The sequence below is a fragment of the Gasterosteus aculeatus genome, chromosome 4 (assembly GCF_964276395.1).
Source record: "Gasterosteus aculeatus chromosome 4, fGasAcu3.hap1.1, whole genome shotgun sequence".
Lineage (NCBI taxonomy): Eukaryota > Metazoa > Chordata > Actinopteri > Perciformes > Gasterosteidae > Gasterosteus > Gasterosteus aculeatus.
The window spans coordinates 6628770-6646907 of NC_135691.1; the positions used below are offsets into that span (position 1 = coordinate 6628770).

An 18138-nucleotide genomic window follows, 5' to 3' on the forward strand; every position below is an offset into this window, starting at 1 on the left:
AAAATATCAAAACCAAAAGCAGGCATACATTTTTTTTCTGATACGCAAGTTTATTCTCAGCCTCAAAAATATATCTGTTGATCTGGTACAACGGTAAATATACCGTTTGATGGTAAAACGATGATGGAGGGTTTCCCAACATGCCAAGAGCACACCAAACGTCGTGCAGCTGCCGGGCTCTAGTTGGTGACGCAGTACTTCCAGAAACACGCTATCAGGCATCAGAGAGGGCAGAAATGCAAGAAACATTTCAGGAATCAACAATGCATGTTCTAATGTATAACATATTTTTACACATATAACACTTTTTACACTTTGCCTAAACTCCTTGAGCTTATGACATTTAATATTTATTATACGAGTCACCTAACGTCAATCTGTTTCTCCACATGGACAGAGAGTGTTACAAGTTGTACAGATTGTAACGTCCTTTAAAGGTAATTTGTGGCTTTGTACATCCTTCGTCAACATATTTGAGTGTACTTATACTTTACTTGTATGGTAATAATTTACTCCATACCACCTTATTTCATAATCAGTAAAGATGTACAACACATAATGATTTCATTGTAAGTGAGATATAAATTATTATTAGACTGTTTATCAACAACTATAACTCCTTAAAGGGAAGCTCATAAATAAACAGATGACAACAAAAAAAAACACTTTTTACGATATAATATATGACTTTTGTGTGTGTGTGTGTGTGTGTGTGTGTGTGTGTGTGTGTGTGTGTGTGTGTGTGTGTGTGTGTGTGTAAATATTGTGAAGCATGCTTGACAGTGGGTGAGAAACACACCTCTTTTGTTTGCCTTTGGCAAGTTCTGTTCTGATCTAAGAAAACCTTGAGAGCGAAGCCTGTCAGCTGCTTCCATCTTCAACACGGCTTCTCTCAGGTCCTCCACCTAAAATCAAGAAAAAAAAACAAGATGCTGATATATATTCTTTTACAATAAAGACTTATATTCAAAGGATATGCATTTGATTTCAGAGTCCCCAAACTCTGGAACAGCCCTTAAACATTCACTTGTTGCCTCATTTACTTTCATTATCATCTGCATACAGCACAATGAGCCATTTCACAATTAATTCTTTCCCATTGCATGTCAATGCAGCATACTGGGTGTATTTATTTCCTTTCTTAAAAGTCAAAGATGGTCGGTCTTACCATGTTTGCAAACTTATCTTGCTGCTCAGAATCTTTAGCTCCTTAAAAAAAACAATAATATCAGAATTAACAAAACCATTACTTTGACTATATGTGACACGTTTATCAGGATAATATGTGTGTTACTATTACCTGTATTCCAGGACTCCATTCCTCTGTTGTGCTTCATCAGCAGAGGATACAGATTATTCACCTCTCTCTGCTCCGCCGCGGCAGTGTTCGGTCCATCCTGCACCTCTGACACTAATTTCTGAAGGAAATCTGTTGATATGAACATCCCTCTCATCATCCTGTCATTGTGACACAAAGATTCTTGCAGCAGAATAACTTTTTTTGTCATATCTTAAATTAACTAAAGACCAAAAAAGATTATTCAAACATTTTATGAAAGTTAAGAACCTGGTGAAGACATTTCTGAAGAATAGGAACAGTTTCTCCATGTTTTCTAGATGTTGTCTATAATTTTAATCTTTCAGCTGCACACTCTACCAACCGAGTTGAAGACGTGCAGAGGTGAGTAGTGCAAAGAGTACAGACAGGGCCTTACCTGCCTGCGGCTCCAAGCTGGTATCGGGGTACAAAGGAAGCGCATGTGTCCGTCTTCCAGAACAAATCACAGCTACGAGGTAGAACAGAGCTACAGAAATCATGGTGCCGCTGTCTCTTGATGGCCGGATTCTGGTCCGTAACTCTGCCCGGCAAAGAACTTTGCTTATATATCCTCAGTGGCCATCCATCACGATCGGATCAATACATTATCATCACACCCAGTCTCTTCTTAATGGTTTTGACGCCATGGATCGGGCGTCATTGACACAATTTAGGGCACCCTGTCAATTGAGGCAGAGCCTATCTTTGCTTGTGCAGAGAGGCCAAACAAATGTTTACTCTGCTGCAGTAATCAGCGGCTGTCCGGCAGAGCTCTGATGGTTTATGTCCTACACCGTTTGTGTGTGATGGGCTGCTCCAAAGTGTCATTGCTCATGTCCGAAATACACAGCAGGTGAAAATATGTCCCTGCAGGTTTGTATGTCACTTTGTGTTGAATCGCTAACAATTCTAAAGCCTTAAATTATGCCTGTTTGAGGAAGCAGACACATTGAAGTTAAAGGCACAATTAATAGTAACAATTTGTTCTTGTGTCGTGCTTTTTGTTCATCTGGAGTATCATTTGGAATTTTTTACTCCCGCACAGTTATCATTTCTACTTGCCACCTTCAGGAATCAGGAATCAGGAAACATTTATTGCCAAAATATGTCAAACATACAAGGAATTTGTCTTGGCGGTTGGTGCGTGACAGTAGACAGTGTAACAACAGACAATAAGACAGCAGTGCACAAGTAATAAAATACAATAAAATGAAATGCTAATGCTATGGGTCAGTAGAATAAGGCTATGGGTTAGTATAAAACAAGAGAATAAAGTTAAAGTTAAAAATTTAAAATATTTTATAACAATAAGTTAAAAAATATTAAACATAAAGTGCACTAGCGAACAAGTGACAGCCAATGAGCTAAAGCAACATATGAGCTGCACATCACACATACATTTTTTTTTTTCAAGTTGGATTTGAAACGATATATAGTGCATTTCCTAATTTGTTTGAAATAGTTAAATAGTACGATATTAAATTGTTCATCATATATCATTAGCAGTTACCATCACAAAACGTTAAGATGTTGTTGGTGCTAGATGGTCTATGGAGCTTTTTGTCAAACTGAAAAGTCATTAATGCTCCTCAGATGAGTTTGTGACATCAGGTGATTTATACGGTTGTCTCCACAATGTTGAAAACAACAACATTTGATGCATTTGGCGACTGAGGTGTCAGTGGGAAGAGGTAAAAGCACATCAAAGCAGTGACTTCAAACCAGACAGAGAAATGGCCCATCTGGAAAAGGAAGGAAGCAGTAACGTATTATCAATGTTAACATGACATGCAGGATTTCTTTCATGTGGGAATCGTGATCACAGAAAGAGTACTTTTTTAGGTCGTAAGTGGTGCATGTATTTAAGGAGAAGAATAATCAGCAAAATAAAAGTCCTTGTTTTGGTGTAGCTGTCATATTATCATCATTAAATGATGCACCTGGGGCCGAATATGAAGTTCAGTATAGTCCAGTGGTTTTGAACATGCGGGTGGATCTCTGTTCACAAGATAAATCTGAGCAGATGATTCTTTGTTGTAGGAGAGGATTCCGCTAGACAGATTCGCATTCATTCTTTCAAACTCTTTTTTTGTCAAATATTTGATCTTTGTCTGTTTTTTTAAATGAAATCTGAGAAGTTTAGAGATGATATTTATTTCTCTGGTGGAACCTTTAGAATAATACGTCTTTTATAACGTGTTTTACTTCATGTATTCAATATTCAAATTCAATCCAGTTATTGAATATTCCATTTAAAATAAGTGTTATTTTTACTGCTTGCGTATTACTACGTTTAGCACGCGCTAACAATGTAACCCGACGGGGCTATTGGATAGAGACCTCGTCACGTGACCGCCGTATGCGGAAGTAGCTCACAGTGAGCAACTCTCCGGTAATCATGCGACGGACTGACGGCAGTTGTTGACTGACTACCCGTCAGGACTTCGGCAGTCCCACCAAACAGTTGAAGCCGGTAGACGAGCGAAAGCAGGGGCTCCACCTGGCGCGTCAGCCTTAACCAGAGCAAGGTAACAATGCTCTTTGTCCTTTTTTTTCCTTCTTTTTTTGTATGTATGATGCTAACGAAACACCCCGAGTGTGACGTGAACCGTGCGATGCTAGCAGGCTAACAGTTAGCGAGCAGTTTGGCACAGCTCCTTGATGTCACTTAATCGTGGCTCGATGACGTGAATGCCAACTAGCTGCCCAGAAATGCTCACCGACGTGTTTAACGTTTCGTCGGAGCACTTCAGCTGGCAAACTCGTTAAAACAAGAAGAACAAGCGTAACGTCATTTTAACGATATCGAATCTGCAAGCAACGCTTCTCGATAAAGGTTTATGAAGACGGTGCAAATAAGTAAATACAGGCTGTTTTTCATATGTTGTCCTCGGCCGAGGTCTAACTGATGACGTCCCAAAGTAAATACAGCTGGAAGCAAAAACAGGGAATGTGGTTAAGAAGGTTAAATGGTTAAATGCACTTTTTCATAAAATACTAGAAAAGTATTGAGTCAATCATATGGCCGAATAAGACCTAAAAAATTATTCTACTTATTATTCAGTCCCTTCCTTCTTCCTGATCATCAATCATAGTACGACTTTAACAGACACACTGATTTCCTAAGCCACGCTGGAGTCCTACAACTGATGGGCTTTAGGCAACCACAGGTTTAGAAAAAAAGTCAACATTTCATAACGTAAATTACGCAATCAACAAAAAGCATGATTAATCCGTAATTTAAACCTTTTACGATCTTATTTAAGCATTCAAGTGCAGGATTCTCATCTCGCACAAGTTGTAAGTATCCATGCCCCACACACAAAGCGACGTCAATCACAAGTGGTTACGAATTGTGCTTTGGAGGCGACAGCTGATTCAATGTATTTTCTCTTTAGTCCGCTGCCAAGATGTTGTCCGAAGGAGGTTACTTCATGAAGGGGATGGCCATGGGAGGCATCTTCTGCTTGCTGCTGTCGCTGCTGGGCAGTTTCAGGCCCGGCGTGGAGTCCGACACGGACAGCCACCATCATCACCATCACGTCCAGGCCTCGGGCAGAGATGAGCTGAGGCGCTTTTCTGACACTGAGATGCAGAAGTTGAGAAATCAAGTCCAGGTCTCTTGCATCATCATGGTCCAGCCCAAGATCCTCGCCTACTGGGCTACTGCGCTGGACACCTGGAGCAAACACTGTGACAAAGCTGTGTTCTACACCTCTGAGTCCACCAAAGCACTCGAGGCGCACGACCTGAATGAAAAAGACGACTGGACGAGGTTGCGCAAAGCCCTAAAGCACGCTTACGACAACGCGGGAGAGCTGCGCTGGTTCTTTGTGGCCCAACCCACGACGTTCGCCATCATCGAGAATCTTAAATACCTGGTGCTTGCGAAGGATCCCAACGAGCCCTTTTACCTCGGGAACGCGATGAAGTCAGGGGAGCTTGAGTTTGTGTCGTACGACAGCGGCATCGTTCTAAGTTACGAAGCGCTCAAAAGGCTCGTACGCGTGTTCCAGGACGAGGACAAATGTCCAGAAAGGGGACACGCCCTGTGGAAGCTGAGCGAGGACAAGCAGCTGGCCACGTGTCTCAAGTACACCGGCGTGTTTGCGGAGAACGGAGAGGACTCCCACGGAAAGGGCCTGTTCAACAGCAAGAGCGTGGAGCGCCTGATGGCAGACAGCATGCAGGCCAACCCCAACGACGTGGTGGCGGGCTGCTGCTCCGACGTGGCAGTCACATTCAACGGGATGTCGCCCAATCAAATGCAGGTTATGATGTTCGGAGTCTACAGACTCCGTCCGTACGGCCACGATTTCCACGACTTGTTAGAGTTCAAAGCTCCCGAAGGCTCAGATAATGACTAAATCCGTCAAGCTGGATGCGGCTTTTTTAAAATGTTTTGCTTCTGTGATGGCAAACCTAACTGTGGGGCGATTGGTTTTTCTAATTCTGTTTTTAAAACTGATTCCCAGCTGGTGATAACACGTTTATGTACATTTGTACCCGTTTGCACTTGGCACAATCAGCACCCCGTTCCTTTGGGATAAAGGTACAAAAATAGGCGACGGGTGTGCCGTCCCTTAGGATGAAGACAAAGCGTGGACATATAACTTGTGACATGACTCAATTATCTGAAGTTTTAGTGTTGTATCTTAAAAGTTAATAACTTAATGCTGCTTTAGTTATTAAGTGGCGGTTTTGAAAATAACACTGTTCAGTGCTACTTATGAGTGACGTTATCACTGAGAACAGCTATATATTTAAAGACTGTATGGAGGCACACGTGATCAATATTGAGTAAAAATCTGGGGGCACAACCAAGCTGCACTGACTTCCACTTAAGAATTAAACAGCTGCATAGGAAATAATAATCCTCAATGTTGACTCCATACTGTATTTTCTTAATTCGCAAGACACACGCAGTCTGGTTGTCAGCCTGACAAGATGTTGATTCTTAAATTACTTTTTCATAATTAAATAAAATACAGTTCTGGTTTATTTGTAATGTAGCTCTGTGGTGTTGAATGATCTAACAAGGACTTTTAAAAGGTGGCAATGAGGATGAGTGAAAATCATACAATAGTTTCCAGGTTTGTACCCTGTCAAGCATAATGTGAATATTTGGTAAAGGGAAAATGAACTAATTTCTTATTGGAACTGAATGTATTGAATTGCCGGCAGCTGCGTTGTATATGTTTGTTTTTTTGTTTTTTACCACTTTCAGGTAAACAAATAAAGTTATTGCCGTTCCTACTGCTTGATTCCTTGTATGATTGTAATATGTAGTCTGAGTATGACACAGATTATAAAAACTACTGCACAATAAAGGAGGTTCAGCCGTGGTCGACTTGTGACACCCTGCCACTTCCAGATCCTGGAAGTACGCACACATCCTAGATCAACAAGTGGTCCGGCTACGTCATAACCGCTGACTGAACCAGACGAGTCATGATGAAATATTACCGAGTTTCCAAGTCCATCCCCCATTTTATTATTTCCCAACATACATTTAAATCGCCCAGAACATTAGTAAGCTTGGAGACTAGGTGTTCGGAAATACCAACTGAGATGATTTAAAGCCAGATCTTTTATTTGTGCACATGGTGGTTGATTCACAGCCTTCAGCAGGTTACGCAGCTTAAGTTCTTAGGTGTGACCGGTTGATGGGTAGCTCACGCGTTGCTCTCAGGAGCTCCACACTTGCCAGAGAGAGGGGGGACGGGCGTTGCAGATGATGTCATCATTTATAAGTCTTCATGTGCCACAATCCATCATTCAAATAATGAACGTTCTCAATTCCGATTCCCTTGTTGACTTTTTCTCTGTTTTAAAAAGACAGATTGAAAATCAGGCATCACGAGAACAGCGACAAAGTATTTTATTGTCGCTCGTGTAAAATGTAGAAAAAAAATTATCTCACATGCTGTCTGCAGACATCTTCATAACGCCAACACAAAGTGCTTGTTGTTTTCCCTCCGCCATGATGGCCTGCGTCCACTTGTTAAAGACAAACTCGTGCTCAAGTTGATTTACAATGTCAAAGGAGGGTGAGATATGATATTTGTTATAATATTTTATAGTGATAAAGCTTCCCTGCATAAAAAGGATACAACAACGGTGTCAGTGGCAGCTGGGTAGAGTTTAGCGCCCGGCGACGTCAACCCAGGGCACATTATGTTGGCTCCACTCAAAACAAATTTAATGGCGCCTTTGTCTACTTGCTGGTGTGGCAGAATGAAAGGATCTGGGAAAAGATAATTAACCAGCAGTGTGAGGGAACGGAAGCAAAACCATCGAGCAGTTGGCATCAGAGGATCTTACATTTATGCAACAGTCTGAGGGTTGGGTAGAATGGTCCTTCTCTCTGTCTGAAGAAAAGCAGTTCCCCATTCACTGTCAGGATTTCAATGTGTTCATGGCTGTGGGAAAAAATAATTATATTAAAACTGGAGAAGAAAATACACTACTACACCAAAAGCAGATATCACGTGAACAACTCCACAATAAAATTATTTAAATGATGAGTCATACCATCTCACTATTTTGACAGGATCCTTTTTTGGCATTATGTGATTAAGCCATGACTCAATGTCAGGAAATTGTTCCAAGAGCTGATTTTTGATGCCTTTGATCACTGATGTTTTCAGCTGGATGCAGTTTGAGACGTTCTCCTTCTCGTCAAATCTGAAACCGTAAACAGAGCAGGCTTTTGTGACATGGCCTTCATGTGGCAAAAATCTATTTCACCAAAGACTACAAACGTGCGTCACTAACATGCACAATGGAGTTCACTCATTCTACGATAAGGTAAATACTGGCAGTAAACAATCTTGGTTTAGGTCAAATACCTCGTTTTCAAGCCAATATCAACCAATAACGAAAGATATGCACAGATAGTTTAGGAAAAAGGTTAGTTTACAGTCGTAGAGAACATAACGCACATAAAATACATTCATCAACAATTATGCATGTCATATCACACATCCGTGTATCACATTTCATAGGCGAATTCTTCTAACTGTCGTGCGTACAAATACATTCAATTTTGGGGAAGTATGATGCTCACATTCATTTCAATACAATCTGATAGTTTTGAGAAGGTTATTAACAGGAAATGTACATATCGATCGTATTATGGGCGAAAAAAAATATCATAATATCCAAAATGAAATAAAGCTTAGCAAGTAATTCTGAGATGTGCCTCAACATACCCAATTGATGACACGAGTTGGGTTTTAAGGCATTGTATGTTTATAAACCAGAACAGACAGCTCTGACACAATACATATATGTGTTACGATCTGGTTGAATATATCTTAACAAAGGACATCAGAAAATATCATAACTCGTGTCTCATTAAATGAACTTGAGACGATAACAAACTTGAAGTACGCGATTGCTAATCACTGAGCGTTAGCCACCTAGCTGTGGTTAGCTAACGTTGCAACATGGAAATATTCAGCAACGTACTTTTTAAACATCCTTGTTTGTCGGCTGTCACGGTACCACGTTCCTCAATTGGCACAACCCCTTTGCCGACTCACCGCGCTAGATCGGTTACGGTAAACTCAAGTATCTAATGGAATACAAGTAATGCTACAGCAATCCCACGCCTGTTTAGCAGTCCAGGGCCAGCGGTTTGACGTTTGCGTCGTTTTACGACAGTTGTGTGCGTTACACGGCAGTTTGGGTCAACTGATCGATGACGTGACTCGAGGCATAAAAACAGAATTGCTTGAAGTATGTATTAGTTGTTGTTTTTGTTCAGTAAAATTATTAATTATTTTTTTGCTACTTAACCAAAATAAAAGAACGAACAAATGAGGACACATTGATGAGCAAAAAAACAACACCTGACATTCATTCCGCGGCGTTGCCGTGGCGCCACCAGGTGGTCAGACGGGGGTACAACAACCGTGTCTGGTACCTTTTAAAAAAACACGCTTGGGCAAAAAGTATTTTTTGCACAAAGTACTTCCGGTGGGGTCACCGACTAGCTTTTATAAGGGATCCTCTCTCCCGTGTTTACCAACCCGCTGTTTGGAGTATCACGTGAGCCGATTTGTTGCTTGCGGCTAAATTAATCCTTTAAATAATCATCGTTGTCGGCCGCTTCGTCTGACTGCTCTCACCGAAAAGGACTCCTGCAGCCGGGGGGACGCGAGAGGCGAAAAGAGGAAGCAATAGCCAACCATCTTTCTTCTCCTGCCAGCAATAACAAGAGACGAGGCTGGGTTCAAGTGGATCTGTGTAGTTTACACTTTAATTACCAGTTTTATACTGGATACACGAGTAGAGGGGGAAGGGGGGCACGACGCCGTATCCGCGTTACGATAGATCCCGCTAAAAGCTCGCAGACTCTTGAGCTCATCTCCCCGGCGAGACTGGAAGTTTCGGAACAGAAGACTGGCTCTTAAGAATTTAGTATTCCCGTTTTTTCATGTTTCCAACAGGTTTATCTTCCCCTAATCCCCCACCACCGCCAACCCAGGAGGCCAGACCCTTGAATGCCGATGTCAAAAACGACGGCGTTAGCATCACGTCTCCGAGGAAGAGGAAAATAAACGGCTCAGAGAGGGACGACGCCGCCGAGCCGATCTCCTCTTCGCCCCCCAAGACCCTGAATTCCTCCTCCTCATCCTCCTCCTCCTCTTATTCTCCCACCCCGCTGCACGTCCACAAGAAGTTGAGGTTCGAGGATTCGGCGGATCTCATCGGGCCGGATGTGAAGATGTCCGAGGAGGCCGCCGCCGCCGCCGCTTCGTGCTCCAACAACCGGAGCAAAGCCGCGGGACACCACGCCAACGGACTGACGAAGCCCTGCGGCATCTTCTCCAGCAGCAAGCCCGGCGCCGCGAAGAAACTGGTCATCAAGAACTTCAAAGGTTAGCAGGACGGTCTGGCGTTCACGGCGGTGCGACTTTAAAAAAAAAAAAAAACAACAACAACAACAACAACAACAATAGAAAAAGTGAGCGGCAAGTCGACCCGTCACACGCGGGGCGCGAACACGCGTCTGCGCGCTGCCTGCGGGCTGCGTTTTAATCCCTTCTTAAAATTCTTAAATAATAGTCAGTCAGCTGCCGTTCATTCAGAGCAGATGCACGTGTCACATGTGGGGCGGGAGAAGTTTTGATTTCATGAAGTAGAGACAACGGTGAAACAAAAGTTATTTGAATCCTTGTATGAGTTGCTGAGATTGACTGTTGGTTATTGTGGTAGTTTTTAATCTCGTGATATCATAGTTCCACACATGTCGCATGAGAAAATCTAATCCAGTTGTTTCACACAAAGAATTGGGGACTTGTGTTGTTCATGGCAACAGAGCTCAGGCCAGTTAGATTACCTTTGCAAATGTCCCAGCTGTTTGGCTAATAAAGGATAATTGTATCTTAAATCTAATTCAGCAATATTGGAAAGCTGCACACTTCTTTAATGTGTATTGATGATTCCAGCCACTAGCTATTTTAATATGTGGCATTTGTTGATTCATCAGTTTGATATAATACGTTTTTCTTTATCAGGAGGGACCTGCAAACAGGAATCTTCGATAGTCTGACAACAAGAATTAAAAATAAAATGACCAACGATCCGCAAACATACACAGTCCATTGAATCTATTAGGGGGGCAATACGAATCTGCGTTCCGTTTAAAAGTTGCACCTGCTACAGTGCATGTTTAGAATATCTAATATCAAGTAGTTATTGGGTTGTTTACCTGATGAAGAGAGGAAAAGTGTGACCTCTAACAATAGATCTCATTCTTATTGGTAATAAACAGTCGCAGAGTCCTGTTCATATCTTCTTCTTTTTTATTATAATAGAATCCCAACTCACCGTTAATGTTGTGTCGAATACCACATAACAGGATATTCGGTTTCGCTATTAACCGGCTATACTTTATAAAGTCGTAAACACAGCACTGGTTACACAGCAGCGTTACGGGCATGAAGAGCTCGAGTTTACAGTCTTATCGCAGCTGTTTGTGTTTCTTTTTCTTTCTGCACACAGAAAAGCCCAAATTGCCTGAGAACTACACGCAGGAGACCTGGCAGAAGCTGAAGGAGGCCGTGGAGGCGATACAGAACAGCACCTCAATCAAGTACAATCTAGAAGAGCTCTATCAGGTATCGCTGCGGCCCCGTCGACCTCCCACAGGAACTTCATCGATAGATAGAAAATGTCCTTTTTTGACACTTTTCTTTTGTGTCCCCCTCCCCCCCCAAGGCTGTGGAGAACCTTTGCTCCCATAAGATATCTGCCAAGCTTTACAAACAGCTGAGGGCCGTGTGCGAGGACCACATCAAGGCACAAATTGATCAATTCAGAGAATATCCTTCACAGTTTCTACTCCTCCATCTTTACTGCTTGTGCATTCGCATCGAAGCTCTTTTTCCTTAACGCTGTTTGTACGGATGCCCTGGACAGTGTGCTTTTCTTAAAGAAAATTAACAAGTGCTGGCAAGATCACTGCAGACAAATGGTGCGTTTAACAACTTTTTATTATTCAAGTGGCGATTTGTTTCCTAATACATTTTAATGTTTCAATGGTGAAACCGACGATAACGATAACCACACCGCCATTAATGCTGCTCTCTAACTCTCTCACAGATCATGGTTAGGAGCATATTTCTGTTTTTGGACCGCACATATGTTTTACAAAATTCAATGCTGCCGTCGATCTGGTGAGTGACCCCCCCCCCCCCCCTGCCCTGTAGTAGTTGTGAGGCGGCTTTCTGTTTGTTAAGCGCTGTTGTTGAAACGAGCCGCTCCGGTCTGCAGGGACATGGGCTTGGAACTGTTCAGGTTCTACATCATCAGTGACCTGAAGGTCCAGAGCAAAACCATCGACGGCATCCTGCTGCTCATCGAGCGGGAGCGAAGCGGCGAGGCGATCGACCGCAGCCTGCTGAGGAGCCTGCTGAGCATGCTCTCTGACCTGCAGGTAACCGCTGCGCTGCTTGATAGGATGTCGGCTTCTTCTTGACAAATGGCTTTAATGAAACCTTGCGTTCTCCCCCGGCAGATTTATCAGGACTCCTTTGAGCAACGCTTCTTGGAGGAAACCAATCGGCTGTATGCTGCAGAGGGACAGAGGCTGATGCAGGAGAGAGAGGTGATTTAGACTCCGGGCCAAAGATTTTTCTATTCACGCGCAAAACAGTTTAGCAACTGTGTACTGCGAAAGCAGTTCAAACACAGCATGAAATCCATCACAAAAGAACAAAGTCAACAGCGCTTCCATCAGAATTCAGCAGTAAGTGGTGCCTTCTTGGTGAAGGTGCTGTTTTATCTCAGCTGAAAAGGCTTCTGCCTTTTTTGCTTTGTTCACGTCTGCACTCTTTATTGTCTCAGCACAGAGCTCAAAACGTTTAGTGTGGGAATATGAGTAAGTAAAACATATATTTATTTCTGAGATACTCTGGAGCGAGGGACTTTTAAAAAGGGTAACATGAACTATTCAGGCGGAACTCGACATAATTAGAATGCACTACACGAACAAATGAGATTCAGCCGATCAAAGAGATGCCTTGTTGAATCTGGATGCTAACAGTTTAAAAAACACAACACATTCATTCATGTATCTGATCATTTTTATGCAGAGGTCTAATCAAGGAAATAAGGCCAGCTGAGTTGATTTCATCTTTTGAATCTCCTTTTCACATTCAGTTTAAAAAAATAAATTTTATGAATGCGATCTTATTAAAGAAAGTTAACTCTTGTTGGACAACATCTACTTTATTGTAGATGGAGCGATGTAAAACATCTCCTAAGGGATTGTGATTTTGGAGGCTGCTCTGATTCCTGTACAGGTTTACACCCGTGGTTGTCAGTTTATAAGGTACACCTGTACAGAACTGCCAGTCTGACCTCCCTGAACACTATAATGCTCAGATTCTGTTAAAAATGATTTATGAGTTAATTCATTCCTGGTTATCAATTCAGATTAGCTACATGAGGGGGAAACCTCTCCGTACAATGAACCACAGTTTAACTGTACCACTAAGTACAAAGAGCTAGGTGCTCTGAAATGATCAAACCGTTGAATCCTCCTTACATACACACATTGGTTAGAATAAGATGTACACTGTATCTTACTGTGAACCTATCTATAAGTTCCTCATTGATCTTATGATTGTCTATTTGAATGAAATGCGCTGTGTGAAGTGCTGTTAACATGGGTTATATAACATAGTGGGCACATATGAAATGTTGTTTGAGTTGTTGGAAGCTGGACAATGTATATTTAACGTAATTGATGTTCAAAGATCACAAAGTACATTTATTTTTGTAGGTACCAGAATATCTCCATCATGTCAACAAGCGCTTAGAGGAGGAGGCAGACCGAGTCATCACGTATCTAGACCAGAGCACACAGTGAGTGACGCACTGTGGTTCATTTGGCTCTTTAGCACTTCAACCTGAGCTTCCTTTTTTTTTTCCTTCTATTTATTGTTCAGAAAACCGCTCATTGCAACAGTGGAGAAGCAGCTTCTGGGGGAACATCTCACAGCCACCCTGCAAAAAGGTACACACCAGTAAACACTTAAGAGCCTGCACCAGTAAGTGCACGTCTAGCCTTTCTGACCACGCACTCAAGCCTTTAGGGGGAGGGGGGGGAGGGTGCAGCTTGAATTCTCACCTGCTGACTCTCTTGTCGTTGGGCACCTCCAGGACTGACTCACCTGCTGGATGAGAACAGAATTCAGGATCTGTCTCTTCTCTATCAGCTCTTCAGCCGAGTGCGCGGCGGCGTCCAGGTCCTCCTGCAGCACTGGATAGAGTACATAAAGGTATGACGCCGTTAAGGTGGGGTACGAGTCCGAAGGCGAAGCGTGGTCCAAGGGGGCGGAGCTCTCGGGCACTGTTGTTGGGGTTTTTTTTTTGGCTAACTTGTTGTCTCCCGATGTCATGATAAACGAGGCTTTCGGCAGCACGATCGTAATCAACCCGGAAAAGGACAAAACGATGGTGCAAGAGCTGCTGGACTTCAAGGACAAGGTGGATCACGTCATCAACGTCTGCTTCATGAAGAACGAGAAGTTTGTCAACGCCATGAAGGAGGCTTTCGAAACGTTCATCAACAAGCGGCCAAATAAACCCGCAGAGCTGATAGGTCAGTGAGCATCACCCCCCCCCACGCACACTACAAATGTGAACCCGCATCGAAGCATACAGCTGCCATAAATATATTTTTTATTTACAGCAAAACACGTGGATTCAAAGCTAAGGGCAGGAAACAAAGAGGCAACAGACGAAGAACTGGAGAAGATGCTGGATAAGATCATGATAATCTTTAGATTCATCTATGGTAATATTTACTCTCACATTGCTTTCGGTTTAGAACTCCACCCCTCTCTTTTTCATGTAATAATGTGTTTTCATTTAAGGAAAAGATGTTTTTGAGGCCTTTTACAAAAAGGATCTGGCCAAGAGGTTGCTGGTTGGAAAAAGCGCCTCTGTGGACGCTGAAAAATCGATGTTGTCAAAGCTGAAACACGGTAATTTTCTCAATATATAATCCTAGAGTGTCGTTTCTCTACTCTCACAAAACACCGGAATAAATCACAGGAGGGGAATCTCAGCCCTGAACCGTTGCAGTCCCGACAATATTACTGCGATATCTATAGAACATTTTGGGGGAAATAAACAATAAGAACGCAATTAGTCAAATTATCTCAGAAAGAGGAGAGAGAGAATCTGCAACCATCCAAAAAACATTTTTAATGAGGCGCTGGTTTGTTGACGCTATTATCATATGCGTGTTACTAAAATGTAATCCATATTTTATCTCCTAAATATCAAGGTTATTGCCAATAGCAGTATATTGGGACGCCGCCAACCCCAAACACACGTTGACTTATTTTTGGTGCTTCCACAGAATGTGGAGCAGCGTTCACCAGCAAACTGGAGGGGATGTTCAAGGACATGGAACTTTCTAAAGACATCATGGTGCAGTTCAAACAGGTCAGAACAACGGCCACAGGTCAAAGCTACAACCGTATGCGTGTGAAATGTATCTATAATGCAATGTTTAGTTCTCAGCTCCCTTTTTAGTTGTAATGGGGCCTGTGTGATGACACAATGCTACACCATCTGGCAACAGGTGGCTTTCGGCAATTCAATACTTATTGGGACTGCAGCTAAAGATCATTTCACGTGTGTGTGTGTGTTTCTGTAGTATATGCAGTGCCAAAACATTCCTGGAAACATCGAGCTGACGGTGAACATCCTGACGATGGGCTACTGGCCGACCTACGTCCCGATGGAAGTACACTTGCCTCCGGAGGTTAGTGCCCTGCAAATGTAGAATTTTCTCGCGTAACGGGCTGTTTTTATAACCCGCCGCGCAATAAATGCACAGAGTGTGTCGCTCTGTAACGCCTCCGTTATCGTCGTCCAGATGGTGCGACTGCAGGAGATCTTCAAGACCTTCTACCTGGGCAAACACAGCGGCAGGAAGCTGCAGTGGCAATCGACACTCGGCCACTGTGTCTTAAAAGCTGAATTTAAAGAGGTAGACGACCACTCCCGGAATGCGGCGGCGTGTTTTTCCACCGAAAACACGGCGCCGTGTTAATTGTGTTCTTTGAATTTGTCTGCGTGAAAAAGGGCAAGAAGGAGCTGCAGGTGTCCCTCTTCCAAACACTCGTGCTGCTGATGTTTAACGAAGGGGAGGAGTTCACCCTGGAGGAGATCAAACTGGCCACGGGAATAGGTACGTGTCATCACATCGGAGTTTCGGTTGGCGGCGCTTCGGTGGAGAAACACGGGTCGTCGTTGACCCCAAAACCCGCTTTGTGTGTCCGCTTGGCTCCGCAGAGGACAGCGAACTGCGCCGGACTCTGCAGTCGCTGGCTTGCGGGAAAGCGCGCGTCCTCCACAAGGTCCCCAAAAGCAAAGACGTGGAGGACGGGGACAAGTTCTCGTGCAACGATGACTTCAAACACAAGCTCTTCAGGATCAAAATCAACCAGATCCAGATGAAAGAAACGGTGCGCGTATCATCTCGCAGCGGTTTCCTCACCACACGGTTTCAATGGGTTTGTTTTTAACTAATTGTTTTCCCACAGGTGGAGGAGCAAGCCAGCACCACAGAGCGGGTGTTTCAGGACCGTCAGTATCAGATCGACGCCGCCATCGTGCGGATCATGAAGATGAGGAAGACTCTGAGCCATAATCTCTTGATGTCTGAAGTGTACAACCAGCTCAAATTCCCTGTCAAGGTGATTAACACAACACTGAATCCCTTCATTTCATTGACGTGTCTGTGTTACTGTGTCAACCCCCAAAATATGTTGTTGTGTCATCATCTATTTTCTGCGTTCATTTGTTTCCATTATGTGTTGTGGACAAACTATGAAGCCGAGATACTGTTTCTCAATTTTCTCAGAAATATATTTTGAATTTCTTGCTGCTGCATCCCCATAGTTGATTTAGACAAGACCAAAACTGGTTTGTATAAGAAAAACTTAATAAATGACCTCCTAAGTAAGTAAATACACGGAACGTGGACTTAGTAAGTTGCCCTGAAAATGTCACATGGCATGAATCTGCTTTTCAAGGTATAAATAACCAGAAATGTTGGCATGTGCCTCATGTGTTTACGTCCGTCTCCTCCCTGTCGTCTTCCCTTGCAGCCTGCTGACTTGAAGAAGAGGATAGAGTCTCTTATTGACAGGGACTATATGGAGCGTGACAAGGAGAACCCCAACCAGTACAACTACGTAGCTTAGAGAGAGGGAAAAAAAGTGACTGAGGAAAAGAGATGCAGATGGTCCATTCAGGCTGAGCGGATCGGTCTCTAAATATTTTGCTCCAATGGATGTTAACCATTATCATCTTCAACCCAGCGACCGACAAGTGAATGGATACTGCTCCACAGGATTGTTGTCAGGGTTGTTGTGATCCTGTGGACTGCATGCCCTTTGAAAAGAAAATATTGTCCATGTTTCTCAGTACCTCTGAGAGAGTCGGGCTAACGTGGACTCGCTAAGAGGTTGTTCCATTTGCTCTTTTTTTTTTTCTTTTTCTTTTTTTTTAATGGAGGAGAAAAATATTTATTTTTAAACTTCGGTTCTTCTTGGTCCACAGTTTAAGCAACATGCTCTTTGTTATCACGTCACTATTTGTCATCTAGTTGCTGACACACACTTAACAATGCTCTAAATGTACCAAACGTTGGAGAGAAAAAGGATCAAAAAATGAAACCGATGTTTCTTCAGTAAGTGTCAAGTGGACTGTGGACTGTTGGACTAATATTCAAAGTAGGGAATTAACGATTTGGGGAATATCTGTGTCAAAGTGTGCAGCGTTTTTACAATTTTTAAGGCTTGATGAAGCTGTGATGATGAACATACAAAGCGTTCAAAGCAGAGTTTGTGCTAAAAGGAGCACTTCTTTTGTTATAGGGTGTATTCAAGCTGCTAAAACACTTCAGTTGTACAAGAATATGCATTTGCAGTTTTTTCATTTTTTTGTACATATTTCACTAAAGTGACCCATTTTTAAGGATCTCATCTGACACTCAACTGCTTTGTAGTTGTTTTTGTCAACTCTTAGAAAGTATTCTGAAAGCACAATGAGATCCGAGGCCTCATCGTTCCTGGTGTCACCACATACACACTATTTCTTTTTTTTTGTATGTCTCCCTGTGGGGCTTTCAGGCCTTGATGAAAAGTGGGAGTGATGACACATGAGGGGAAATTACGAACGATTACATATGCCCTTGTTTGTATGAGTCTGTTAGATCTATTGCTTCAGATTAAAACAACTGTTTCAAACAGGGTTTTTTCTTCTTCTTCTATTAATTATTG

General features: G+C 42.8%; 4 protein-coding genes across 4 annotated transcripts; 2 read left to right on the top strand and 2 right to left on the bottom strand.

The window, feature by feature from the left end:
* Nucleotides 1-29: 29 nt before the first annotated feature.
* urp1 (urotensin-related peptide 1) lies at nt 30-1857 on the bottom strand. Its single transcript, XM_040173313.2, has 5 exons — nt 1716-1857; nt 1301-1429; nt 1169-1209; nt 800-905; nt 30-211 (listed from the first exon to the last, which is right to left on the bottom strand). Exons 1-5 carry the CDS (start codon nt 1816-1818, stop codon nt 180-182), a joined length of 411 nt encoding a protein of 136 aa, XP_040029247.1. The 5' UTR covers nt 1819-1857; the 3' UTR covers nt 30-179.
* Nucleotides 1858-3640: 1783 nt separating this feature from the next.
* Nucleotides 3641-6574, top strand: c1galt1c1 (C1GALT1-specific chaperone 1). The gene is made up of 2 exons (XM_040173307.2): nt 3641-3846; nt 4717-6574. Exon 2 carries the CDS (start codon nt 4729-4731, stop codon nt 5683-5685), a length of 957 nt encoding a protein of 318 aa, XP_040029241.1. The 5' UTR covers nt 3641-3846; nt 4717-4728; the 3' UTR covers nt 5686-6574.
* Nucleotides 6575-6893: 319 nt separating this feature from the next.
* Nucleotides 6894-9122, bottom strand: mcts1 (MCTS1 re-initiation and release factor). Its single transcript, XM_040173311.2, has 6 exons — nt 8792-9122; nt 7853-8005; nt 7643-7740; nt 7432-7565; nt 7242-7309; nt 6894-7143 (listed from the first exon to the last, which is right to left on the bottom strand). The coding sequence occupies exons 1-6, from the start codon at nt 8800-8802 to the stop codon at nt 7062-7064; spliced, it is 546 nt and encodes a 181-aa protein (XP_040029245.1). The 5' UTR covers nt 8803-9122; the 3' UTR covers nt 6894-7061.
* Nucleotides 9123-9127: 5 nt separating this feature from the next.
* On the top strand, nt 9128-18110 carry cul4b (cullin 4B). Its single transcript, XM_078100674.1, has 20 exons — nt 9128-10206; nt 11333-11448; nt 11549-11652; nt 11735-11804; nt 11933-12006; nt 12104-12266; nt 12348-12437; nt 13617-13699; nt 13783-13850; nt 13997-14115; nt 14246-14438; nt 14529-14633; nt 14713-14823; nt 15204-15289; nt 15504-15611; nt 15726-15839; nt 15935-16040; nt 16145-16317; nt 16396-16548; nt 16963-18110. Exons 1-20 carry the CDS (start codon nt 9762-9764, stop codon nt 17056-17058), a joined length of 2577 nt encoding a protein of 858 aa, XP_077956800.1. The 5' UTR covers nt 9128-9761; the 3' UTR covers nt 17059-18110.
* Nucleotides 18111-18138: the final 28 nt, after the last annotated feature.

Excerpts from the sequence above, each read along its gene's own strand:
- c1galt1c1 (XM_040173307.2), top strand. The coding sequence starts at position 4,729 with ATGTTGTCCGAAGGAGGTTACTTCATGAAGGGGATGGCCATGGGAGGC.
- mcts1 (XM_040173311.2), bottom strand. Across the intron at positions 7,566-7,642 it reads CCTCAGACTGTTGCATAAAT|ATCCTTTCATTCTGCCACAC; the intron begins GTAAGATCCTCT and ends ATCTTTTCCCAG. Across the intron at positions 7,310-7,431 it reads CTGCCACTGACACCGTTGTT|GCCATCATGGCGGAGGGAAA; the intron begins GTATCCTTTTTA and ends AAGTGGACGCAG.
- urp1 (XM_040173313.2), bottom strand. The coding sequence starts at position 1,818 with ATGATTTCTGTAGCTCTGTTCTACCTCGTAGCTGTGATTTGTTCTGGA. Across the intron at positions 1,210-1,300 it reads AATGGAGTCCTGGAATACAG|GAGCTAAAGATTCTGAGCAG; the intron begins GTAATAGTAACA and ends GTTTTTTTTAAG. Across the intron at positions 212-799 it reads GCCAAAGGCAAACAAAAGAG|CGTGTTTCTGGAAGTACTGC; the intron begins GTGTGTTTCTCA and ends GATGCCTGATAG.
- cul4b (XM_078100674.1), top strand. The coding sequence starts at position 9,762 with ATGTTTCCAACAGGTTTATCTTCCCCTAATCCCCCACCACCGCCAACC. Across the intron at positions 11,653-11,734 it reads CAAATTGATCAATTCAGAGA|GGATGCCCTGGACAGTGTGC; the intron begins ATATCCTTCACA and ends CGCTGTTTGTAC. Across the intron at positions 14,634-14,712 it reads AATCTTTAGATTCATCTATG|GAAAAGATGTTTTTGAGGCC; the intron begins GTAATATTTACT and ends TTTTCATTTAAG.